Here is a 23,617-nt window from a genome sequence, read left to right on the forward strand (position 1 = left end):
ATTAATGGCCAATCACAGTCAGCTGGCTCAGACTCTCTGTCCGAGCCACAAACTTTTGTTATTCATTCTTTTCTATTCTTAGCTTAGCTAGCTTTCTGATGAAACTTTTTTTTCCCTATTCTTTTTAGTATAGTTTTAATGTAATATATATCATAAAATAATAAATCAAGCTTTCTGAAACATGGAGTCAGATCTTAGTCTCTTCCCTCAACCTGAGACCCCTGTGAACATGGTCACACTCCAGCTGCAGCCTCTGCTCCCCACAGCTCCTCTGAAGGGGCTGCAGGAGCCCTGCTGAGCTCAAAAACCTGGGGCAAGGGCTGTCAGAGTGAATCAGGCGGCCCTTCCTCCTGCAGAGGCCACAGAGAGGCTTTGTGCTCCCTCAGCCTCCCAAAAGTCACCTTTCCCTGTTGCAACAGCAGCCTAAATCCAGACCTGATGGATCTCTGCCTTTCTGGTGGCCCCATTTAAAGGCTTGGTGGTCCACTTAGAAAAAAAAATATGTTTGGCACTAGGAAAACCAGTATTGGTGTGATATAAATGTCCCTAAAACAACAAACCCTCAAGCCCTGTCCCCATCACGGTGCTCCCAGTGGTGCTACAGACAAGGAATCAGCATTCCTGGGGCTGCATCACCTGGGCCCGGGTGGGAGGAAGGCTGGGGAGCCCCAGGGCCCCTCTGTGTGCCCTGAGCCAGGGGAAACCTGGAGGAAAAGCGCCCAGGCACGGCTGAGGCACGGGAAAGAGTCAGCCGGGCACCAGGCTGGGATAAATGTGCCACCCCCAGCCTGCTCCTCCCAGGGAGGTCACCAGAGCACAAATCACAGGCACTGGGACAGCTCGGGGTGACCTGGGTGTCCCCAGGCTCTGTGTGGAGCAGGGCTGGGTTGGATTTAAGGGATGGAGGAGATGCTGCTCCTCCTGTCGCTCCAGCTCTGGTTGGTTCCAGTTCTTTTCTCTTTTCTTTTCTTTCCTTTCCTTTCCTTTTCCTTTCCTTTCCTTTCCTTTCCTTTCCTTTCCTTTCCTTTCCTTTCCTTTCCTTTCCTTTCCTTTCCTTTCCTTTCCTTTCCTTTCCTCTCCTCTCCTCTCCTCTCCTCTCCTCTCCTCTCCTCTCCTCTCCTCTCCTCTCCTCTCCTCTCCTCTCCTCTCCTCTCCTCCCTTTTCCTTTTTCCTTTTTCCTTTTTCCTTTTCCCTGCCCCTGATTCTCCTCCTGCTTCTGTGCCCCTGCACAAATACCACCCCCATGCCTGGTTTAGCATTTTCCTCCTTCAGCCCATCCAGGTATTTGAGCTCTCCTCTCAATCTCCCCCATCTCCTCTTCCTCTCTGACCACTCGAGCTTTTCCAGGCTTCCCTGTTTGCTATGTGACAACCAAAAAACTGATGCTGCAGCTTTTAAGGCTGATCATTTAATAGGAAATAAAAAGGTCTGGGCTAGAGGCACGCGTCAGGACCAGGCTCTGACTGGGATTTATTCCTGCTTCCCAGGGCTGTGAAGTTCTCAGCCAAGCTGATGGGCCAAGCCATGGCCAAGAGGGTCAAGGCCACCATCCTGTATGCCACGGAGACGGGGAAGTCCCAGGTCTATGCAAAAACCCTCTGTGAGATCTTCAAGCACGCCTTTGATGCCAAGGTATTGCTCCTGACACGTGCTGGGTGTGAGATCATGGTGTGGGGACAGCTGCCAGGGGCCTTCAGGGTGTGCCCCTGTGGGTCTGGGGTGGAGGAAAATCCTGATTCCTGCACTGATTGCAGCTGTGGCCCCTGGGGTGGCAGCTCCAGGGCTGGCCCTGTCCCTCCAGGCTCCTGTTCCCACCCTCCCCGTGCAGAGATCCCAGCAGGGATGTGCTGTCCCCATCCCCAGCCTGCCCAGGAGGCTCCCAGCTCTCTGTGCCCTCTCTGTGCCCCCAGGTGATGGCCATGGATGAGTATGATGTGGTGCACCTGGAGCACGAGACCATGGTCCTGGTGGTCACCAGCACCTTCGGCAACGGGGACCCTCCTGAGAACGGAGAGGTAGGACAGCAGGGGACAGCAGGGGACAGGACAGGAATGTCCTCTTTTGGCTCAGACTGAGCTGGAAGGACCCAAAACACGTCCAGGTGCTGCAGCTGCCTCCAGGTTGCTCTAGAGCAGGGACATCTCCTGGTTCCCTGCCATGACACAGCCACTGATCTGGTGTTAAATTCATCCTGCGTGACCCCCAGCAGTGTCACACAGAAGGTGACAGTGCCCTGGCAGGGGGGCTGTGACCTGGGCAGTGAGCAGGGAGCAGAGCCACAGCCCAGGCTGTGCTCAGGGCTTGGTTTCCTGCCAAACCTGGCAAAACTGATGGCCTTTTTTGTTCTTTTTCTGTAGAAATTTGGCTGTGCATTGATGGAGATGAAAAATCCCAACTCCAACCTGGAGGAGAGGAAGTAAGAGCACTCCAACCCCTTCCCCTCCCACTCCAACCCTTTCCCCTCCCAGTCCAAACCCCAGCATGCAGGACAGGTTTCCTGCCTCCATCCTCTCACAGGGGAGTGGGAAATCCTCGGGCAGCTCTCACATTTGCAAATATCCAGGAATGGGACCTGCCTGGAGACCCAGGGAATGGAGAGACTGGAGGTCCCAGGGAGGACAAAAACGCAGACTCGGGGGTGCCTGTGGACCCCAGCTTGTAATTCCCTGGGGTGACACTTCAAAGCTTCTCTCTTCATCTTGAAGAGGCAGGAATCTGTGAAAAAAACAGATAAAAGTAGGAATTTCTCCAAAATCATCGATTCTGAGAGCCAGAGCCTGTCCAGGAGGCACCAAAATAGTAAGAGTTGGAGGTAGAAGGGAGTTCCCAGCCTTGCAGATGTAGGTGGGGGAGGGCTGGAGAACCAGATTTAGCTCCATGCATGGTGTGAAAAGATTTCTAGGGAAAATAAGAGCTGTGATAATCCTGTGATGTTTGTAACCGGTACCTAGGAGACAGAACGTGGGATTGTAGAAAATCCCCCTTCAGGGGAGGATGAGCTTTGTGCAGATCCCAGGGGGGGAAGGAAGGGAGGGCTCTGACAATGATCATTTGGGGTCTCCTCTAATTTTAGCTGGGAAGAATAAAATATTATTTCCCTGAACTGGGTCACTGCTGTGCCCTGGAATATCTCCTGAGCTGACGACTGGCACAGGGCTGCGCCTTAATTCAGGAGGGATCCAGGGCAATTCCAGCACCCTGGCTCAGGGCAGTGTCACTGGGGAGGTGACAAACACAGGGACCAGTCTGTGCTGGGATGGCCCTGTCCCCAGGGCCGTCCCTGGCAGAGGTTGCACTGGGGCTCTGTGACCTGGCTGTCTCTGGCTCAGGCCGTGCTCTCCCATGCCATGCTGTGCCGTGCCATGCCCTGCTGTGCCGTGCCATGCCGTGCCATGCCGTGCCGTGCTCTCCCATGCCGTGCCGTGCTCTCCCATGCCATGCCGTGCCATGCCATGCCGTGCCGTGCCATGCCGTGCCGTGCCATGCCGTGCCGTGCCGTGCCGTGCCGTGCCGGCTGCAGGAGCTGTGCCGTGACTCATGCCCGCAGCACTGCTCACTGCTCACTGCTCTGTCTGTAAATTTAGAAACTCTTGTGCGGAGCAATTTTGGGAGATGGCTCAATTCAGAAATACTTCTGCTGTTGTCAGATTTTATTTTTTTTTTCTCGGCTCCCCTTCCCCCTCCTCACCCCTTCTTCTCTCACTCTGTTTTTTGGGTTTTTTTTCTAATTTCCCACTTCCTATGAATGAAAGAACCCTCAGAATATCTCTTCAGACGCACACACCCGACCTTGTGTGCTGCCAGGGAAGGGCAGGTAGAGCCCAAGGTCCTGGCAGCTCTGTGTCACTGTGGTGGCCAGCACCTGGGCCAGCACCGTGGGAGGTGACCAGGACCTCATGGAGCATCCCTGCTCCAGCTGGGGATGCACAGGGGTTGCTATGGCTTTACCCCACTCCTCTGCTCTTCCCACACTGCCTGCTGGTGGAATTGTGAGCCCTGAGCTCTGCTTTGGAGCCCCCCTGTGAGCCCCAAGCCGGGTGAGAGGCACAGAGGTGCCCTCAGTGTGAGCCTGGCTGTTGTTGTTGCCCACAGGAGCTACAAGGTTCGGTTCAACAGCGTCTCCTCCTACTCGGACGCACGGAAATCCTCCAGTGATGGCCCTGACTCCAGGGACAACTTCGAGAGCACGGGGCCCCTGGCAAATGTCAGGTAAAGGGACAGAGCAGGAGCCAGCGCTGCACAGATCCCAGCTCACCCTGAGGTGTTTGGGTGATGTGCTGTGGGTGGTGGTGGGACAGGAGGAGCCAGCTGTGCTCTGGCAAATTTAAAATATCCTTTTTCCTATAATATTTCTATGAGACCTGGCTCTGAACTGAAATAATGCAAATCAATAGCTGCGATTTTTAAAACTTAATAGCTGTATCTGGATGAAGCTTTTGAGCTTGGCCTGTCATTTCATGACCTGCTACCCAGACGTGTGGTCTCCAGTGCAGCACAAACTGCAAATTTTCACCAAGGCCCCACGTCAAATGAATTCTCAGAATAAATTAAATGAATTCTCAGAATAAATTGTTCATATATTAAGTGAAAACAGCTGCATTGTGGTGAGTCACCCCACTGCACACTGGGGTTGAAAACTGCTCACCACCTCACGTGTGCGAGAGAGTTGTGAGCCCTGCGATTTAGGGACCCCATTAGTAAACTCTGGTGTCTTCTGGTGGGATTACCTTCCCCCTCAGGGTCCCTCCCAGCTGAGCAGCCACAGCTGAGCCGTCTTTGCACAGGTTCTCCGTGTTTGGGCTGGGCTCCAGGGCTTACCCCCACTTCTGCGCCTTCGCCCGCGCCGTGGACACGCTCCTGGAGGAGCTGGGGGGAGAGAGGATCCTCCGCATGGGAGAGGGGGATGAGCTCTGTGGCCAGGAGGAATCCTTCAGGACCTGGGCCAAGAAGGTCTTCAAGGTAACCTGGGGCTGCAGGGAGGAGCAGGGGGGAGAAGGACAGAGCCTGGAGCTGGATCCGAACCCAGCCTCCCCTTCCTGGCACCGGCACACTCCAGCACCGCCCCAGCCCACAGCAAAGAGGGTGGAGCTGATGCTCTGCTTTGTGCTGACCACCCAAAGGTCACCAACGTGTTGAATCCCTGCATCGCCCCAGATATGTGGGAAGGAGAGCACCATGAGCAATGGCCATGGCCCCTGGTCCAGCTCCATGCTGCTGAGGGCTCCTTGTCCGTGTGGGCCGGGCTGAGGGGGTCAGCTGGGCCGGGCTGAGGGGTTCAGCTGGGCTCAGGGGGTGCCTGAGGGCCTGGTGGGTGCTGCAGGCAGCGTGTGACGTGTTCTGCGTGGGGGACGACGTGAACATCGAGAAAGCCAACAACTCCCTGATCAGCAACGACCGCAGCTGGAAGAGGAGCAAGTTCCGCCTGACCTACGTGGCTGAGGCCCCGGAGCTCACACAAGGTACAGGCCTGGAGGGCTCTGCCTGTGGGGAACATGGAAAACACACAGGGACAGAGGGGCCAAACATCTTTTTTTCTCTCTGTCACATCCCCAGCGTTTCAGCCCTGCCTTTGCCCCCATCCCATGCCCAAGGAACAGCCCCAGGCCCCTCAGGCCGGTCCTGTCTGTGTCTGTAACAGAGATGTTTGGACCTGATCTGCTCTGATGTTGCAGTGTGTTTTTATTTTGCAGGTTATTGTTTGATTTGTTGTTTGGTAGTTCTTTGAGCTGTTTTTCCCCCTGCTTTTAGAGTGACACAGACTTGTCTTTGTTACTCAGTTGAACCAGGGTGTGGGTTTATCTCTTTGCTACTTCACTACTTTTCTGCCGAGTTTCAAACCCCTTCCTCCCACATCCAGTTGTTAACCCCTCCTATCCCAAGCAGTTTTCCTCCCTTGTATCACTTGCCCTTGTGTTCCACCCCCAGCCCTCCTCCTGACCCCTTTTTTTGTCTCTGTCAAATCCCCAGCGTTTCAGCCCTGCCTTTCCTCCCATCCCATGCCCAAGGAACAGCCCCAGGCCCCTCAGGCCAGTCCTGTCTGTGTCTGTAACAGAGATGTTTGGACATGATCTGCTCTCCCTCCTCCTGACCCCATTTTTTGAAGCAAGGAGCTGGAAAATTGGGATCTTTCCAGGCTTATTTTGTCCAAGGCTGCTCCATGGAGCGTTGTGGAGCAAAGGCAGGCCCGGCCCATGGACACCTGGCCCCTCAGCATGGCTCCTGCAGCTCCTGCAGCACCAGCTCAGCTCTGCCCAAACCCAGGCGCTCTCCTGCCAGCCAGGCAGCAAGAGGAGCTGTGGGCAATGTGAGGGCACTGCCCTGAGTGTCATAGGGGTGCTTTTGGAGTCCTTCTCTGTCACTAAAAAAAACATGCTTGGGTCACCCCTGGGGTTTCTGATCCCTTGGGCTCACAGGAGGGAGGTGAAACCCCTGTGGTCAGCTCTGCTCTGAGGGCTGAGCCCACAATGATCCTACAGAAGCCTTGGCCATGCTCTGCTGAATCCTTTCCCTGACTCTTTTCCTCCTCAGGACTGTACAGCATCCACAAAAAACGTGTCTATGCAGCCCGGCTCCTCACACGCCAGAACCTGCAGAGCCCCAAGTCCAGGTAGGAGATGCAGCTGTCCTGGGAGCTGAACACACACCTGGGGCACCCAGAACAGTGCTACAAACAGCCCTCGAGCCCTGGGTGTTCGTGGAATCCACCTTTGTGCAGGCCATGACAGGGGGGGTGTTCCTGCCCTCCATGCACGGTGGAATTCCTGCTGGTCCCTCCCTCAGCCCACGGGATGGGGAGCTGGCTGGAGGGGTGTGGGAACCCAGAACATCCCTCTGGCTGTCCAGGACGGCCAGGACTCTGCCAGGGGTCTCAGAGACCCTGGCACAGAGCCCAAAACACCTGTGGGTTTGATAATGACCCGTGGAGCAAATTACCAACCTTGTATGAAGATCGGCAACCACAACAGTTTAAGTAGAATATTAGTGAAGTTATCATGGGGTGAAAAAGTAGATTTTAGGGTTTTAGTATGGCGGTTCAGGAGGCAAGATGGAGGGAACTGGGTGTGTCCAGCCTTTCTCCTTCTTCTTCTTGGCCTCCATCTTCTGCTGTGATGCTGGCACTTACAGATTGGTTTAGAGTAGAAGCTCACTGTCTAACACAGGTGATAGGGATTGGAAAGTGATTGTAAACATTGTACACGTAGTTTTCAGTATAAAGACATCACACTGCCCTGGGGGCAGGCAGAGTGCCTGGAACTGTCCTGCTGGATGGACCTCGGCAGGGCAGGAGAAAATTTTTTACAGATAAGAAACAATGAACAACCTTGAGACCGAGAAATGAAGAGCTCTGACTCCTTCTTCAAGTGCCGGGCTGGGAAAAGAGACTTTCTAACTTTTCTCGGGGTCACTCTGACAAGCTAAGGATCCCAACAGAGGAGCAGCAAAGGAAGGATAAAATTGCTGAGCAAGAGGTTCAATTGGTTTTCCCCTTTTAAAAAGTCCCTGAGGGTGAGTCAGGGTGTGCTGCAGTGTCCCTTCTCCCTGCTGTGACTTTGGTGACACGGCCACTATACCTTGGACGTGCCACCACCCCTGCCCAGCTCACCAGCAGCTCTTGAGGCCAGGGCTCAGCCACTCGCTGAGGGATCTTTGGGGGCTTTCCCAAAGACCATCCCAAAGTCGGTGATTTTGGGGAAGGAACCACCAAACCACTTTTCCCTGCTTTTGCTCCTTGCCCCGCAGCCGCCTGACGATTTTCCTGCGCCTGCACACCAACGGGCACCAGGAGCTGCAGTACCAGCCCGGGGACCACCTGGGCGTCTTCCCGGGCAACCACGAGGACTTGGTCAATGCCCTCATCGACAGGCTTGAGGATGCCCCTCCAACCAACCAGCTGGTGAAGGTGGAGCTGCTGGAGGAGAGGAGTACAGCTCTAGGTAACCAGGGAGCACAGGTGGCCTCTCTCTTCCTTTCCCTGAAGTTCTTGTAGCTCCTCAGGGAGGTGGGTGGCCCCAGGAAAATCATTTTCATCTGCCTGCTGTGTTTATGTGGATTGGGAGCACCTCCTTCATCCCAGGTCTGCCCAGAGCCATTGCTTGTCTGCACTTGGGATGTGAAGCAAGGGTTTGAAGGGTGTGACAGTGTTCACAGAGGTCCGAGGATGAGGGAAGAGATGAGGATCTGACTCCATGTTTAAGAAGGCTTGATTTATTATTTTATGATATATATTACATTAAAACTATACTAAAAGAATAGAAGAAAGGATTTCATCAGAAGGCTAGCTAAGAATAGAAAAGAAAGAATGATAACAAAGGCTTGTGGCTCAGACAGAGTCTGAGCCAGCTGACTGTGATTGGCCATTAATTAGAAACAACCACATGAGACCAATCACAGATCCACCTGTTGCATTCCACAGCAGCAGATAATAATTGTTTACATTTTGTTCCTGAGGCCTCTCAGCTTCTCAGGAGGAAAAATCCTAAGGAAAGGATTTTTCATAAAAGATGTCTGTGACAGAAGGGTGGGCAGGGCCCTGGGGAAGATTTTCCGTGGAAAAGCTAAAGATGTTTATATTCCCTTAGAAAGGGCAATGTCTAGGACTGGGAAGAAGAGTTAAGGGATGTGGAGGGGCCATCCCAACACCAGATTTCAGGGTTTTCCTGATTCCCTGCCTGAGATGGAAAACCCTAATCCAGTGTCTCAGAGGGGGATGAGAACCAGGATTTGCCCACCATGGCCCTGCTGCTCAGCTGATGCCAGGCTCGTGCTGGCTTCCCTCCTGGCAGGTGTCATCAGTAACTGGACAGACGAGAACCGTGTCCCACCCTGCACCATCTTCCAGGCCTTCAAGTACTACCTGGACATCACCACCCCTCCCACCCCGCTGCTGCTGCAGCAGTTTGCTCTGCTGGCCACCAGTGACAAGGAGAAGAAACGTCTGCAGGTCCTCAGCAAGGTAAAGGGCCCAGGCCCCAGGTTCTGCAAGGCCTGGGGGCAATCACAGCCCAGCTGGGGCATTCCCTCCCATCCCACACTGTGCTTAGGCTGAGTCTCCACCCCTGAGCAGGGCTCAGGGGGCCTTCACTGCCCCCCACTCCAGCTTTGCCATGGACCTGCTGGGATATCAGCTGGAAAAGGTGGATCCTGCAGCTCTCTCCTCCCTCCCTGTTTCCCAGGGCCTGCAGGAATACGAGGAGTGGAAGTGGTCCAAGAACCCCACGATCGTGGAGGTGCTGGAGGAGTTCCCCTCGGTGCAGATGCCCTCCACGCTGCTGCTGACCCAGCTGCCCCTCCTGCAGCCTCGCTACTATTCCATCAGCTCGTCCCCAGAGATGTACCCAGGGGAGGTGCACCTCACCGTGGCTGTGGTGTCCTACCGCACCCGAGGTACCGCCCCAGGGCTGGGCTCTGGGCAAAACAGCACAGGGGCAGCCACACCAAACCTCTGGCAGGGAGATGTGCCTTTAAAGCCTGCAGCAAGAGTAGATTGCCCAAACCGCTGCTGTCCCATGTCATGAGAGTGGCAGTGACACAGAGGTGACACTTCTGGGGCGGTGTCTTGGTTTGAACAGATAGGTTCTGCTAAGGAAGGCAGGAGCCTCCCTGAAGTGGAAAATGCAAACCCCCTTCCTCTGAATTATCATAATTTTGAATTTAAGGGGCTCTCAGGTAAAACGGTGGGAGTAGGAATAACAGTTCTTTACTAGGAAAATTAAAAATACAAATGCAATAGTACAAACAAAAAAACCACTGCCAGAGTGAGACCAGGCCCTGCCCCTGTGTGTCAGGGGGTGGCACAGCCCCATCCCATGGGGGCTCAGCCCTCCTGCAGTGCCAGCTGTGCTGCTGCTGGAGCAGGGATCCTGCACAAGGGGGGAGTTTTCCTCTGCAGCTCCAGGGCTGCTGCAGATGGGCCTGGGCTCCCTCTGGCAATGCAGGGCAGCAGAAAGCTGCTCCTCTGGCAATGCAGTGGGCAAAGGCTGCTGTGCTGCTCCAGGCTCAGATTGGATCCAGGTAGGAATGCTTGGCTCCTCCCCTGGGCGCAGCATCTCCCCATGGGATGCTGGAATTGGATCAGCCCTGCAGGGACACTCCGTGGCCATGGACAGCAGAGATCTCCTGGAGGGAGGATTGGCTGTGGGAGAGATAAAGGAAAAACTGCCCCATGGACAGCAGAGAACTGCCCAGCTCTGACAGATGGGGATAGAACACACAGCCCCAGCTAAATCTTTCAGCTTGAAACAGGCAGGTCCATAACCCAAGCTCCATGTAGGATTCTGTTTGCCCACCCCAAAATCCATATTCCCAGTAGCCAAACTTGTGCAGCAGTGACACTGAAGTGTCCAGGCATGGTCATGGTGTAGATGGACACAGCCGTGGTGCTCTGCAGGACACAGGGAGGACACAGTGGAGCTGCCACGGAGGGTTTGTGTCCAGGAGCATCACAATGCTGCTCCTGCCAAAAACATCCAAAGGAGAGCTGGGTGCTCCCTAAGGATTGTGGAGGTCCAGCTCTGCCAGGTCAGGGTCCTGGGTAGCTCCACAGAGGGATCCAAGTGCCAAACTCTGCCAAGTTTGTGGAGAATGGACGCTGAGATACAAAATGTTTCAGGGAAATGCTCGTGCAGGATGTAGCAGGGAGAGTTGTAGGAAAGAAAACAGAATCGTTGGGTGATGTGCCATGTACAGACCTCCTTCCCTCCCTCTCTCCCTCCCTCCCACCCTCTCTCCTTCCCTCCCTCTCTCCTTCCCCCCCTCCCTCCCTCCCTCCCTCCCCAGATGGAGAGGGACCCATCCACCACGGAGTGTGCTCCTCATGGCTCAGTCGCATCCAGACGGATGAAGTGGTGCCCTGCTTTGTACGAGGGTGAGTGACCCACAGAGGCCAGGCCTGAGGAGGAGGGGGTGAGGCCCCTCACAGGATGGGCTCTCTGCCCTCGATTGTTGTCACAGCGGGAGAAAACAGGGCTGGGTTTGTGAGCAAATGGTTCCCCTTTGAGGGAAATTCTGCACAAAAATGTCACATCCTGCGATTTCACCTCATTTTCTGCCCCTCATTCTCTGGGAGCTGTCTCAGCTGGCTGTGGGCAGGGGGAACACCCTGCTGGTGTTTAACTGGAGCTTTGCTGTGTGCAGTGCCCCCGGCTTCCACCTGCCCCAGGACCCCCAGGTGCCCTGCATCCTCATCGGCCCCGGCACCGGCATCGCCCCCTTCCGCAGCTTCTGGCAGCAGCGGCTCTTCGACATCCAGCACAAAGGTGGGGCCCTCCTCTTCCTCATCTCACAGAGTTTGGGTGGGGCCATCCTCTTCCTCACCTCATACAGATTTTGGACAGGGCTGTCCCCTGCTTCTTCCTCACACAGATTTTGGGTGCAGTTATCCTCTTCCTCACCTCACAGATTTTGGGCAGGGCCGTCCTTCCTCTCCTCTCCCTCACACAGATTTTGGGTGGGGCCGCCCTTCCTCACCTCACAGATTTTGGGCAGGGCTGTCCTTCCTCACCTCACACAGATTTTGGGTGAGGCCATCCTCTTCTTCATCTCACTCTGGGTGTGGCCATCCTCTTCCTCACCTCACGGATTTTGGGCAGGACTGTCCCCTGCTTCACCTCACTCAGATTTTGGGTGGGGCTGTCCTCTTCCTCACCTCACACAGATTTTGGGAACCCTTGGTTGGGGTGTCAGGGTGTAGGTTCCACCTTGCCGAGGGTGTCCCAGCAGATCTGGTGGCAGTCTGGAGGGAGGTGGCTGATGGAAATTGGAGGTGGCTGGTGGGAATTGGAGATGTCTCGTGGGAATTGGAGGCGGCTGGTGGGAATTGGAGATGTCTCGTGGGAATTGGAGGCAGCTGGTGGGAACTGGTGGCCCCTCATGGGAGCTGGTGTCCCTGGGCTGAGAGCTGTCCCCACGCTGTCCCCAGGGCTGAAGCCGTGCCCCATGGTGCTGGTGTTTGGCTGCCGGCAGTCCAGGATCGACCACATCTACAAGGAGGAGACGCTGTTTGCCAAGAGCCAAGGTGTCTTCAGAGAGCTGTACACGGCCTATTCCCGGGAACCCGACAGACCAAAGGTGGGCACAGCCCTGGGAATGCTGCCCATCCTGGGCAAGGTCCCTGGCCAGTGGTGGCTCAACCCTGGGGCACGGAAATGGGCAGGGTTGTCCCTTCCCTGTGGGCACTGTGCCGAGGGTGTGTCCCCATCCCAGTGCCAGCTGGAATGTGTGCCCAGGCTGCTCCTTCCTGCTGCCATCCAGGTGGGAGAGGAGGAGGGGAAAGGGGAATGGGAAAGGGGAAAGGGGAAAGGAGAAAGGAAAGGGGAAGGAGAAAGGGAAAGGAAAAGGGGAAAGGAGAAAGGAAAGGGGAAAGGAGAAAGGAAAGGGGAAAGGGGAAAGGAGAAAGGAAAGGGGAAAGGAGAAAGGAAAGGGGAAAGGGAAAGGGAAAGAAAGGGAAAGGAGAAAGGAGAAAGGAGAGGAAAGGAGAAGAAAGGAGAGGAAAGGGGAAAGGAGAGGAGAGGAGAGGAAAGGGGAAAGGAGAGGAGAGGAGAGGAGAGGGGAAAGGAGAGGAGAGAGAGGAGAGGAGAGGAGAAGAGGAGAGGGAAAGGAGAGGAGAGGAGGAAAGGAAAGGAAAGGAAAGGAAAGGAAAGGAAAGGAAAGGAAAGGAAAGGAAAGGAAAGAAAGGAAAGGAAAAGGAAAGGAAAGGAAAGGAAAGGAAAGGAAAGGAAAGGAAAGGAAAGGAAAGGAAAGGAAAGGAAAGGAAAGGAAAGGAAAGGAAAGGAAAGGAAAGGGAAGGGGAAAAAGGAAAGAGGAAAAATAGGGAAAGGGAAAAGGATGTCACCCAGTGGGGTGACCCAGAATCAGTGCAAATACATGCTCCAAATTCCCACTGGGATTAAACAGGCCTGGCAATGGAGAAGAGAGGGTTCAGGTGTGCCCATGCAAGAGCAGAAGGATGCTTTGCTGCTGTGCCCATCTCTTTTTTGTCACTGTGGGTGCTGCAAGGCACAGCTGTGTCCCCCAAAGAGGGGTGACCCCTCAGTGCTGCCCCCAGGGTTAATCCCAGCTCCCTCCTCGTCCCTCAGAAATACGTGCAGGACGTGTTACAGGAGCAGCTGGCCCAGACCGTGTTCAAAGCTCTGAAGGAGCAGGGAGGCCACATCTACGTCTGCGGGGATGTCACCATGGCTGGGGACGTCCTCAAGGCCGTGCAGCTCATCGTGAGGCAGCAGGGCCAGCTGTCAGCAGAGGAGGCAGGAGCCTTCCTCAGCAAGCTGCGGGTGAGTGCTGTCTGCAGCGTGCCACCCCCGCCACCCCTGCCAGGGGCACTGCACCTGCTGCCTGCCCCCTGTGCCCAGGGAGGGTCAGCAGGGGGACATGCCAAAGGTTTCTGTGGGCAGGGAGGTCACCTGGCTCCTCTGGGCAGCGGGGTGAGCACCGGTGCCAGCGCTTTTGGGCACCTCTGGCAGGGCTTGTTGGCCATCCGTCAAAAAATGGATTTGTCAGGGCATTTTTGGGTCCCCGCTGCTAATCTCCTGTCTGTGCACCCCTATGATGAAGCTGAAGCTTAAGTGAGCTCAGTTTGGGATCCAGGCCCACAGGTAGATGGTGGAACAGCTCTGCTTCTCCCCAGGAGGATAACTCAGCATGATTCCCGTGGGATTTCCCCTTCTGAACCATGTCCCCACCTCCACCCAGGCCCCATCCAAGGGAGCCCAGAGCCTCTGCCTGTCCACAGACTGTGCCCCTGCCAGCCAGGAATTTCCAGCAGCTGAGGGGGTCTGATGCCCAGAACAGCCCCACTGTGCCCAGGGTGTGACCTTGGGAAGGCCACCCTGTCCCCTCGTGACAAACCCCAAACCCTCTCCTGTGCTTTTGCTGCCTCCCCACCACGCAGGATTTTGCTGGGGCTGACCCTGAGTGCTCACAAATGCCCTTTTCCCCCCTGCCACCCTCCCTCCCAGGATGACAGCCGGTACCACGAGGATATTTTTGGAGTCACCCTGCGCACGTACGAGGTGACAAACCGCCTTAGATCCGAGTCCATCGCCTTCATCGAGGAGAGCAAAAAAGACACGGATGAGTGAGTCCACACCTTTGTTTTAACCCCTGCAGCCACCTCGTGGGCTGGGAAAGGATGGGGAAGGAAGGACAGGAAAGGGAGCTTTGGTTTTTGTGCACACCTTGAAGCAGAGGCTGAGGAAGGCGCTGATTTTTGCTCTGGAGTAGCTGTCACCTCTCTAGGATAAATCCCCCCAGCTTTCCAATTTATTGCACTGATGTGCTCAGACCTGACAATCCCATCCAAAGGAAAATGGTCCTGCCTGCTGCCTGCTTCCAGGCTGGCTAAACCCACAGGCAGGGGTGGCTCTCTCCAGTTGCTGGGGAACCTGGCTGGCTCCAGATGTTCAGCTCTCCATGCCCCTTTAGGAAAGATCCAGAGATTTTTTCTCCCTGCTGTTGCAAAAACAACCAGAAGTTGAGAAAAAAAAAAAAAAAAAAAGAAATTTTGACATTTGCCGTGTTTGTTTCTGCTCTACCAAGTCCTGCCATTTGCTCAGCTTGGTCATGGTGGGATTTTCCCTGGCTGAGCAGAAGGATTATTTAGGATAAATGCTGGGCAGCTGCATGGATTGTGCTCCTTGTGCAGCTTGGGGTGAAGCCCCTTCCCTGTGTAGTGCCTGGAGTGGGTTTCCCCACATCCCTGAGGCTTGGCAGGAGTTTTTCTCCAAGGAATCACATCCTCTGGGGTCTGCACTCTACCACAGTGCCTCAGTTTCCCACCTGTGGATAGGGATAAAGGTCACCTTGCTGCCCAGCCCACCCAGCTCTGTAAACCCCTGCCCACAGCACGGAAAGGCCAGGTCGGGGTGTGATCCCGGTGCTCCTCACTGCTCCCTCTAAGGCCAGCCTTTCTCCCCTTTCCCTTGCAGGGTTTTCTGCTCCTAACTGGACCCTTCGCCCCCAGGGGATGCCAAACCAGTCCCAGCACCTGCTGCCCCCTCCAGCTGGAGGGCACTGGGTTTTGTATTTCACGGACACGGTGGCTCCTTTCCCAGGGGAACTGCCCATGGAAAGCGCTCTGTCTCTCATCCTGTTATTGTGTCCTGATGATGATGATGATGATGATGATGATGATGACTTTTATTTCCTTTCCTTCCTCCTTCTCTTGCTCTTGTCCTGTAGCCATTTCTTTTCACCTCCTTCCCCTCCCCTGGATTTCCCCACTGGAGTTGGATGGCTTTGTAACCTGCAGTGGCTCTTTTCAGAATTCCACACTTCCACTCCTTCCCGTGAGGGCATTTTGCAGCTGCATGAAATCACCACCTTTGTGATCATTTGTGGGAGTTCCTGGGGGTGAGCAGAGGTGGCAGGGGCTGGGCAATGGCGAGGTCTTGTTGCTTGTCCAGAGCTGGGGGTTGTTCCTGCCAGGCTCCCTCTTTCCCCAGCTCGGGGCTTGGCTGAATCCTTGTGTTTTCGTGGCTTTTCTCTGGATTTGGACAAATCTGGGCATATGCCCGAGGCTGGGGGCAGATGATGTGCAATTCCCTTGAATTGTATTCATCCCCAAGCAGCCTGGGTACAGCTGTGTGGTTTTTGATCTGATTTATGTGTCATGATTGCTCCTAAATGGGCCCTGCTCTGTCTCTCTTCCCTGCTCTCTTTTCCTGCTCCCTGTGAGCCTCTCCTTTTGCTCACTCCCAACTTTTGCTGCCAAGGAAGTTCTCCCACAAGCTCTGAGCACACAGGCTGATGTGCAGGCTGAGGAAAAGCTCCTGGCAGTGACTTCTCCAGGAGGTTTTCCAGGGAATATTTGATCTGCAGCCATGCTGGCTGCACCCAGAGCTCTGCATGCCCTGATCCCTCTCCCAGACGAGCCTGGAAAGCCACGAGGATGGGACAGAAGCAGCTCCCAGAGGGAACAAAGGCAGCTCTTGGAAGGGGATGGAGGCTCCAGGTCTTTGGTGAGGATGTGCCAACAGAGGAATCATGAAATGCCAGAGCCAGCAGCTCTTAACCCATCTCATGAGCGCTTCTGGGACAGCAGATCCCAGCCCTTTCCACGTTTCAGGGAGCAGAAAGTGCCACCATGGAGCCACCTGCCTGCCAGGAGAGACGTGTGTGGCGTTTTGGGTTGAGGCCCCTCTGTGCCACCTGCCAGTGGCATGAGCTGTCTCAGGCAGGACAGCTCCTGTGAGAAGGGAGGTGAGATCAGCTGCAAAGGTGCTGGGCTCTGACACGCTCACACCTCAGCCCTGCTGCAAGGGCCTGGCCCCAAAAGCAATTTAACACAACCACAGAAAGGTTGGAGGAAACAGAAAGGCTCTGACAGAGAAAAGCTGTCTGCAAGGGAAAGCAAACGTGACCTTGTGTGTCCTTCCTGCTGCTGCACCCTGGAGAATCACAGAACATTCTGAACTGGAAGGGACCCACAAGGATCCAGCCCAGCTCCTGATGAATGGCCCATCCAGGGATTGAACCTTGGCATTTTTTGGCTCTGCCCATCCCAGGTTTGTCCTCCCTCACTGCCACCACAAGGACAGCAGGGCACGGCTGCAGCTCTTGCTGCAGGCAGGCATGCAGGGTTGGCATCTTGAGGTGGCAGCTGCTGATCCTCCCCTCCTGCCCTGCTGTGCCCAGCTGTGCATGGATATCCTGGATGGAGCTGAGCTCCTGAACTGCTGACAGCACAGGCATTGCCCAGGAGCTTTCACAGGGCTCAGTTCTCCTGCCCTGAGCTAAAGGCAGCACAGAATGAGCTGCAGGAGCTCTGCTGCTCTCCCAGCCCTTGGAACAAGCCCCACCATCCCGGGCTGTGCTGTTATTCCCACCCTCAGCCAGGATCTCCTGCCACATCTCCGTGGGCTGTGACACCTTCTGCAACTTCGACACCCTGAAGCATCTCCCGCCCAAAACCCAGGAGCAAAAGGGCTCCAGGCACCGGGAGAATTTGAGATCCATGTCTGCTGGTGTCAGCTGAGCAGCCAACACGGGATAAAACGAGTAAATGCTGCCACGGTGTGGCCAGAGCTGAGCCGGCAGGGCTGGGACACACGGCCGGCTCTGTGGCACTGCCTCGACCTGGCGAGCACGGAGGAAAGGACAGCCCACCCCAAAGCCAGGGCAGGCAGAGGGATGGGGCCCTTGGCTTGGGGTATGTGAGTTTGGGACAGGTCCTGACTGGGAGAAAACTCCCTGGGCTCCAGAGCTGGGAACTTGCAGCAAGCTTGGCCTTGACCCCCATCCTGGGGCTGCAGCAACAAAGCGAAAATCAGAAAAATCAGAACGAAAATCAGAAAGAAAATCAGAAAGAAATTCAAACGCATCCTCTTCTTCTGGGAAATTCTGGCTCCAGCTTTATGCTCTGGTTCTCCTTTAGAAGAAGAAGGGAAGATGCAACCTGATGAGGAGGAGGAGGTAATGCCCAAAGAAACATCTCTGTCCTCTTCCCAGCTCCTACTGAGGTGCTTCAAGGTTTCCCTCCTGCCCTGCCTCCTGCCTGCCCTGCTGTACCACCTGCAGCCCGTGCCTGAGCTGGATTTTCTCGGATTTTGTGCATCCCAAAGCTCATCAGCTCCATGTCCCCTCCTGCTGTAGCACCTGCAGCCCTCCTGCCATGGGTCTGCAGAGGGTCTGGGCCAGGCAGGCAGAGCTCAGCAAACACCTGAGCCTGAGCCCTTGGAAGGGGAATGCTGGTTTAGGGCTCCCTGCCTGGACCTGGAGCAGAAACCCCCTCCCTGCCATGAAGGTCCATGAGGTTAAACCCCCCCAGGGCTCCGAGCTGCCTCTGCTCCTGCTGGCTCCTCACAAGCTGCACCACTGGGAATTTTGATTCACTCTTTGCTGTTGAGTCAGTCTCAGATGTCTGAACTGCTCCCCTTCATCCCCTCCAGCTGCAGGGGCTTCGCACTCCCCTCGAGCTGCATTTTCTCCCATAGCAACAGGGAAAAGAAACTTGTGGATGTGCTTTATTATTCCTGAGATGTGGCTCTTCCAGCCTGGCCTCTGCTCATCTCCCTGTGGCCTTTCTGACGTGCAGGTGTAGCCACAAAATCTCTGCTATGAACACAGAGGGAGGTGGGTCTGCCCCAGCCCGGGGCCCTGAGCTGCCCCAGGGGTCACACACACAGGGGTTGTGCCTCTGGGGCACTCAGGTGACAAATCTGTCCCCTCTGGGCGCCTGCTGCCCACCCCTCCTGTGCTGGACCTGATGGACCCAGCCTGGCTCTCCTGAGGATCTCCACCACCCCAGTTTGGAGCAGCTCTTCTCCTTTTCACTCTCCAGGTGTTAAAGAGCCTCTTCTCCGAACAGGAGGTTTGCTTTTCAAGACACTACAAAGTGATATTTCTGCAAAGATTTCACTTCCTCGTTCTTTCAAGTGTCCACAGAGAGTCATTTATATGGATTTGAAATCCCAGGGGGAAAGGTTCTGTGTTTTCCCACCCTGCTGTGCCCACCAGCAGGGAAAAACCACTCGGTGCACGGCTATCCAGTGCTGTGCTCTTGGTGATTTCCAAGGTTTCATCTCCTGGGAAGGGCTGCCTGGGAGTTTGTTGTTCTTCTGTTTATGAGAGACAAGGGTAAAACAGTGAGACAGGGGCAAAACAGTGAGACAGGGGCAATTCAATGAGACAAGGGGAAAACAATGAGACAAGGGGAAAACAATGAGACAAGGGGAAAACAATGAGACACCTGCCACCATGAGTGGCCTCACAGAGCTGTCACCTCCACACCATGGCCTGAGCTTGTTGCTCGAGAGGAGCTGAGCCAAACTGGCCAGAGGATGGGATGTGGCTCTGTGCTGTCCCTGTGCCCTGTGTGCCTGTGTGTCCCCAGGGGGAGCAGGGACTGTGTGCAGCCCCTGGGCACAGGGATCTGAGCGATCTGAGGGATCTGAGTGCTGCAGCTGTGTCCTGGCCAGGAGGCACACCCTGCAGGGAGGCTGTGGGGACAGAGGGGACAATGCCCCCGTGTCCAGCCTGTGGCTGCTCCTTCCCTGGCAGTGTGTGACTCCTCTGCCCCATCCTGGCTGTTCCCCTGGGATCCCTCCCTTGCCTGCCCAGCTGGGGGCACAGGGATCCCAGTGCACAGCACTGCTCCTGCCTCGGGCTCCCTGTTCCCCTGGGATAACTGGGAGCAGACCCAGCCCCATCTCCCTGAGCTGGGGTTCCACACGGGGATGGAGGTGGGGAGAGGTCACAGTGTGGGTGCAGATTGGGCTGGGAACTCTGCCACACCCTGGAGACCCCGTTCTGGTTAAACTGGGGGGAGAGGTCGTGGTTGTGCTCACAACCTCATGGACTTGCACCAAGCCCAAGCCAAAGCTGCTGCCTCCTGACTTCTGACCACTGAAGCCATTCCATTGCCCCCTACCGAGGGTTCCCACCATTTTTTGGAAGGATGATTTTATGCTCAAAACTCGATTCTGTTCCTGCTTTCACCAGGGACCCGTTCTCAGCTTCAGAACTGCTCTGATAACTCTGCAATTGCATTGACAGTTCCAGAGGGGAGCACAGTCCCTTCACACAACAGATGGAGACTCATTTGCAGGACCATTCAACTTTGCTGTAACTCCCTGTTTGTTGTAACAATTCCTTCTGCTGTAACAGGGAGAGCAAAATTTGGCCAGTGCTCTTGAAAAACCTGTAATCCTAAACTTGGATAAAATCAGCCTGAAATCCAAGTCCTCCCAGATCCCAAATGCCTTCCACACCTGCTGGCTTCAGTGGCACTGGGGATTTTGGCAGCTTGCACAGCAGCAGCAGCAGCAGCAATTTCAGAATATTTTTGCGTGTGTCAATCTGCGCTTGCACGTGCCTGCAATGCATGGCTCCAGCAATCCCTGGGGAATCTCCCCCTTCCCAGGAAAATCCCAGCTCCAGCTTCTCCCATGTGGCCATGTGTGCTCAGCAGGGAGTCAGGGGAGAGGGAGAAAGCTGCTGCTTTAAAGCACTTGGTTCCAGAGGTGAAACAGAATTTAGGAGAGATGAAAATCAGCCTGGGAAACTCGTGGCATATCCAAGCATTGCCATGCAGATCCACCTTGTTGTTGGTTTGTTTTTTTTTTTTTTCCCTGCTGGGAAAATGAAGCAGAATGGCAATTCCTGGTCTCCACCCCTGCAGATGTTTGGCTGTGATGGAAATTTGAGCCCTGGAATCACAGGAGTAAAACCCCAAGAGGTTCTGAGCTCAGAGCAGTGGCAGCACCTCACTGCCAGGGCTGCTGCTCTCCTGCCTCACTCATCCACATCCTACCTGGCCAGATTTTGGGGAGGAAGCGCCTCAAAGTGAGCAAATCAAACCTGTGATGCTGACCCTGAGAATCCCTGGTTTATCAGGAGCCCGTGGGCTGAAGTTTTGCAGCTATTCCTCATTGCAGTGCAGAGGAATTGGGCAAGACTCTTGTATCCAAAGCTTTCAGAGCTGTTCTGGAGCTGTGGAAAAGCAACAACTGGGATGCAGGGCAGCTCTCTGCAGGGCTGGTGCAGAAGTCTGGGAGGGGAAAACACCAGGCAAAGTATTTTCCTTCCAGGGGCATCCTCAATACCTGGAAAATTGAAAGGCTAAATACTGGAAAAGTTGGTCTAAAAGAGGAGCTAATTCAGGGCTCCTTTTTGCTGCTTTTGTTTTCATGTGTTGGTTTTGGGGTGAGGAAAGCAAACAGAGAGCAAACAGCCAGTGTGTCAAATTTGGATTCAATCAAACTTTTTGTTCCTACAATAACTGCTGGCGGAGATTTTTAAAATGTATCGAGGGCAACAAAACCGGCCTTAATTAACTGAGACATTAATGCTCCTTGCTTCTGAGCCTGCTTTTGTGTTCTCCTCTCTGTGTGATCGTGGCATGGAATCCTGTCTTAACAAAAGCCACTTCCCAGCAGCCCAGAGGATGCTCAGGAACAGAGATGGGGTTGGAGCATCTCCGTGTGAGTGAGATTCAGTGCAAAATCCCTGCTTTGCTAAAACCCTGCAAGATAGGCAAATCCCCACAGTTCCCAAGGTTGAATTCCCATGCTCTGCTGCCTCGAAATGCCTTTAAAAACCCCAGGCTGTGTGTGCTTTGTGAGCAGTGTGCAGCTTTTCCAGAGTGCACACACAATTCCCCAGGCAGAGGATGAGCAGAGCGCGGTGACTTTCAGCCGGGACTCGTCGCTTTTTCCATTGCACAGAGTTAAAACCACCACTTCTGCCAGCTGCCCGGGGAATTTGATATTCAGTGCCAATTCATTTTTGTAACAGGAGCAGGGATTTATCCCCTTGGCTCCCCCAGGCACCTTCAGTCTCAGACTCAAAGGTTGGGTTGGAGTCTTGCACTTTCCAGTGGCCTTTTCCTGAAGAGCAGCGGTGCCACGGTGAGGACGGGGACTGGGCTGGGGAAGGTGGCAGCTTCGGGGCAGGGAACTCCCAAATTTTCCATTGTAAACCCTTCAGATGTGGGTAAATCCTGCTGGGCTGGCTGGGGCTCCCGGGCCTGGCTGCTCCCTGCTCCCCTCACACCCTCAGGTCACTGTGCCTTCATCCGCTCAAGGAAACCATGCCAAGATTTGAGCCTGGCACTCTCACTTTGCATCCCATCCCCCAGGTGTGTGGGGGGCAGGGGGAGCTCCTTTTGCAGCTGCTTTTTGTGTGATCCCAGGGTAGGTTTGTGCAGGGGGGGTGACCTGAGCTGTGTGTGATCCTACCAGTGCTTTAAGCAGCCAGAAACATGGTTCTTCCCCTACCTCCGAGCTCTCAATGCTGCTAAAATCTCTGCCATTCGTCCCCCGTGCTCCAGCCCCTCTCTCAGACTGGCTCTGGCTCTGTTTGCAAGATATCCACATTGTTCTGAAGCATGCACCTCTCTCTGTATAGTCCCAATCTTCTGATTTTATGGAATACTTATGCCTGTTTGCATTACGGTCCAAATAAAAAAGTGAACTAAAAGCTGGCAGTTCTCCTCTCCTCTCTGGGTTTTTAACACCCGAAGGTGCTCGAGGTCTCTGCTGGTGCCTTGGCCTCGCTCTGCTCTGCCACCTGTAATGCCAGGGTGCCACAAATAGCAGTGACAATCGGCAGCACCCCTTCACCTGCCAGACACAGACACTGCCTCGTGAGGTGGCTGAGTCACAGCACTCGTGTGTGAAAAACACCTTCACCCTCCTGGGAACATCCAAAAAGTTTAATAGAGGACAACAGGGGACAAGAAACACAGAGCAAAAGTTATTATGGCCAGGTGCATCTTGGCACTAAACCAAGAGCACCCTGTTATCTTCGGGGTAAATACCTTTTAATTACATCAGCCTGTTGCATATTCATAAATAATTATGCACAGTAAAATTTTTCTCAAACTGGTTTGTAAGTTCCAAGAGTTGTTTAGCCTGGCTCCTGCTTGGATCCACCTTTTCAGAGCGTGCCTATTCCTTGGCTGTGGTTTTAGTCCTTTTTTATCACCACCAGTTTCTGGGGCTTGCTCCACTCTGCTTTCAGCCCGTGAGTGCTGATAATTGGAATATCAATAGCAGGGTCCTCATCCTGTGTTCACTGGGTGTTATCCCATCCCAGCAGGCTTTTTAACACAAGCACACCAATATCAGCTATTTCACTAACCTTAACTAACACCAGAAATAAAAACTGTATCTTTATAACAAAATTACTTTAGCACCACACATTTTAAAATTTCTGAAAAGCCAATAGTATAATCTGTGTGTATAACACACAGATCCCATCATTTATCCTGTGTCCTTGGGGGAAATGTCACAGGGCTGCCTGTGTGCAATCCAGGGTGAATTTTGGAGCCTTGGGAACACAGCAAAAGCAGTCCAGGCCTGGAAATGAGGAAGAAATGAGACAGTGGCCAGGGCAATGAGGCAGAAACATGGACATGGCTTTTCCCGTGGGAAAATGATTTTCCCATGTAAGGGAAAAGGGGGCTTGTTAAAAAAGAGATTTTTTACATGGGCAGGGAGTGGTTTCACACTGGTAGAGAGCAGGGTTAGGTGGGACAGGGGGAAGGAATTGTTCCCTGGGAAGGTGGGCAGGCCCTGGCTCAGGGTATTGATACTCATTGATCCACTTCTGGTACTTCTACCTATTGATGAGGTCCCCTCCTTAGGTACTGATACAATTGATAAATCCCCTTTTGGTACCTCCTTTGAGATATTTTTACACATTGATATGTTCCCTCTTGCACCCCTTTAGGTACTGATTTGTTAGAACCTTAGCTACTGAGAATTTTAGATTTTCAGTGCTGACAGGCACTGACCCTCAAGAGAACACTGCATTTGACCATGGCCTGTGGAGAAGGCTCCCAAAATTGAACGACAAAACTAAGATTATGGGTGGGGAATTTGAATAGAAGTGTGTAATATCACATGGTGGAAAACTTAGAGTTTAAGGTTTTAGAATATAAAAATTATATATATATATTTTTATATATATATACATATGTATATATATAAATACATAAAATTATAGAATAATATCTAATTTAAATAATATTTATAATAGATATTATATATAAAATAGATATAATTTTTATATATATATAAAAAACAAGATAAAGGTTTTAGGGTGGAAGCTAGTCCTTCTCCTTTACCTTCTTCACAAATTTAAGTAGTATTGTGTAATTAGATTTTAAAAGTCCACATTA

The 23,617-nt window shown here is 53.8% G+C and overlaps 1 protein-coding gene across 1 annotated transcript in view; it reads left to right on the forward strand.

Moving 5' to 3' along the window:
* The window catches only part of NOS1 (nitric oxide synthase 1), a 67,586-nt gene extending 45,674 nt beyond the window's left edge, over positions 1-21,912 (forward strand). Inside the window, exons 14-29 of the mRNA XM_030958992.1 lie at positions 1,488-1,632; positions 1,911-2,015; positions 2,358-2,416; positions 4,093-4,209; positions 4,785-4,959; positions 5,321-5,459; positions 6,529-6,607; positions 7,741-7,934; positions 8,784-8,953; positions 9,174-9,384; positions 10,777-10,864; positions 11,134-11,255; positions 11,918-12,066; positions 13,074-13,268; positions 13,953-14,071; positions 14,922-21,912. Of these exons, the coding sequence (XP_030814852.1) occupies positions 1,488-1,632; positions 1,911-2,015; positions 2,358-2,416; positions 4,093-4,209; positions 4,785-4,959; positions 5,321-5,459; positions 6,529-6,607; positions 7,741-7,934; positions 8,784-8,953; positions 9,174-9,384; positions 10,777-10,864; positions 11,134-11,255; positions 11,918-12,066; positions 13,074-13,268; positions 13,953-14,071; positions 14,922-14,937 (2,083 nt within the window). The 3' untranslated portion in view covers positions 14,938-21,912. The remainder of the gene's footprint in view (positions 1-1,487; positions 1,633-1,910; positions 2,016-2,357; positions 2,417-4,092; positions 4,210-4,784; positions 4,960-5,320; positions 5,460-6,528; positions 6,608-7,740; positions 7,935-8,783; positions 8,954-9,173; positions 9,385-10,776; positions 10,865-11,133; positions 11,256-11,917; positions 12,067-13,073; positions 13,269-13,952; positions 14,072-14,921) is intronic.
* Positions 21,913-23,617: the final 1,705 nt, after the last annotated feature.

Source organism: Camarhynchus parvulus, chromosome 15 (assembly GCF_901933205.1).
Source record: "Camarhynchus parvulus chromosome 15, STF_HiC, whole genome shotgun sequence".
Taxonomy (NCBI): domain Eukaryota; kingdom Metazoa; phylum Chordata; class Aves; order Passeriformes; family Thraupidae; genus Camarhynchus; species Camarhynchus parvulus.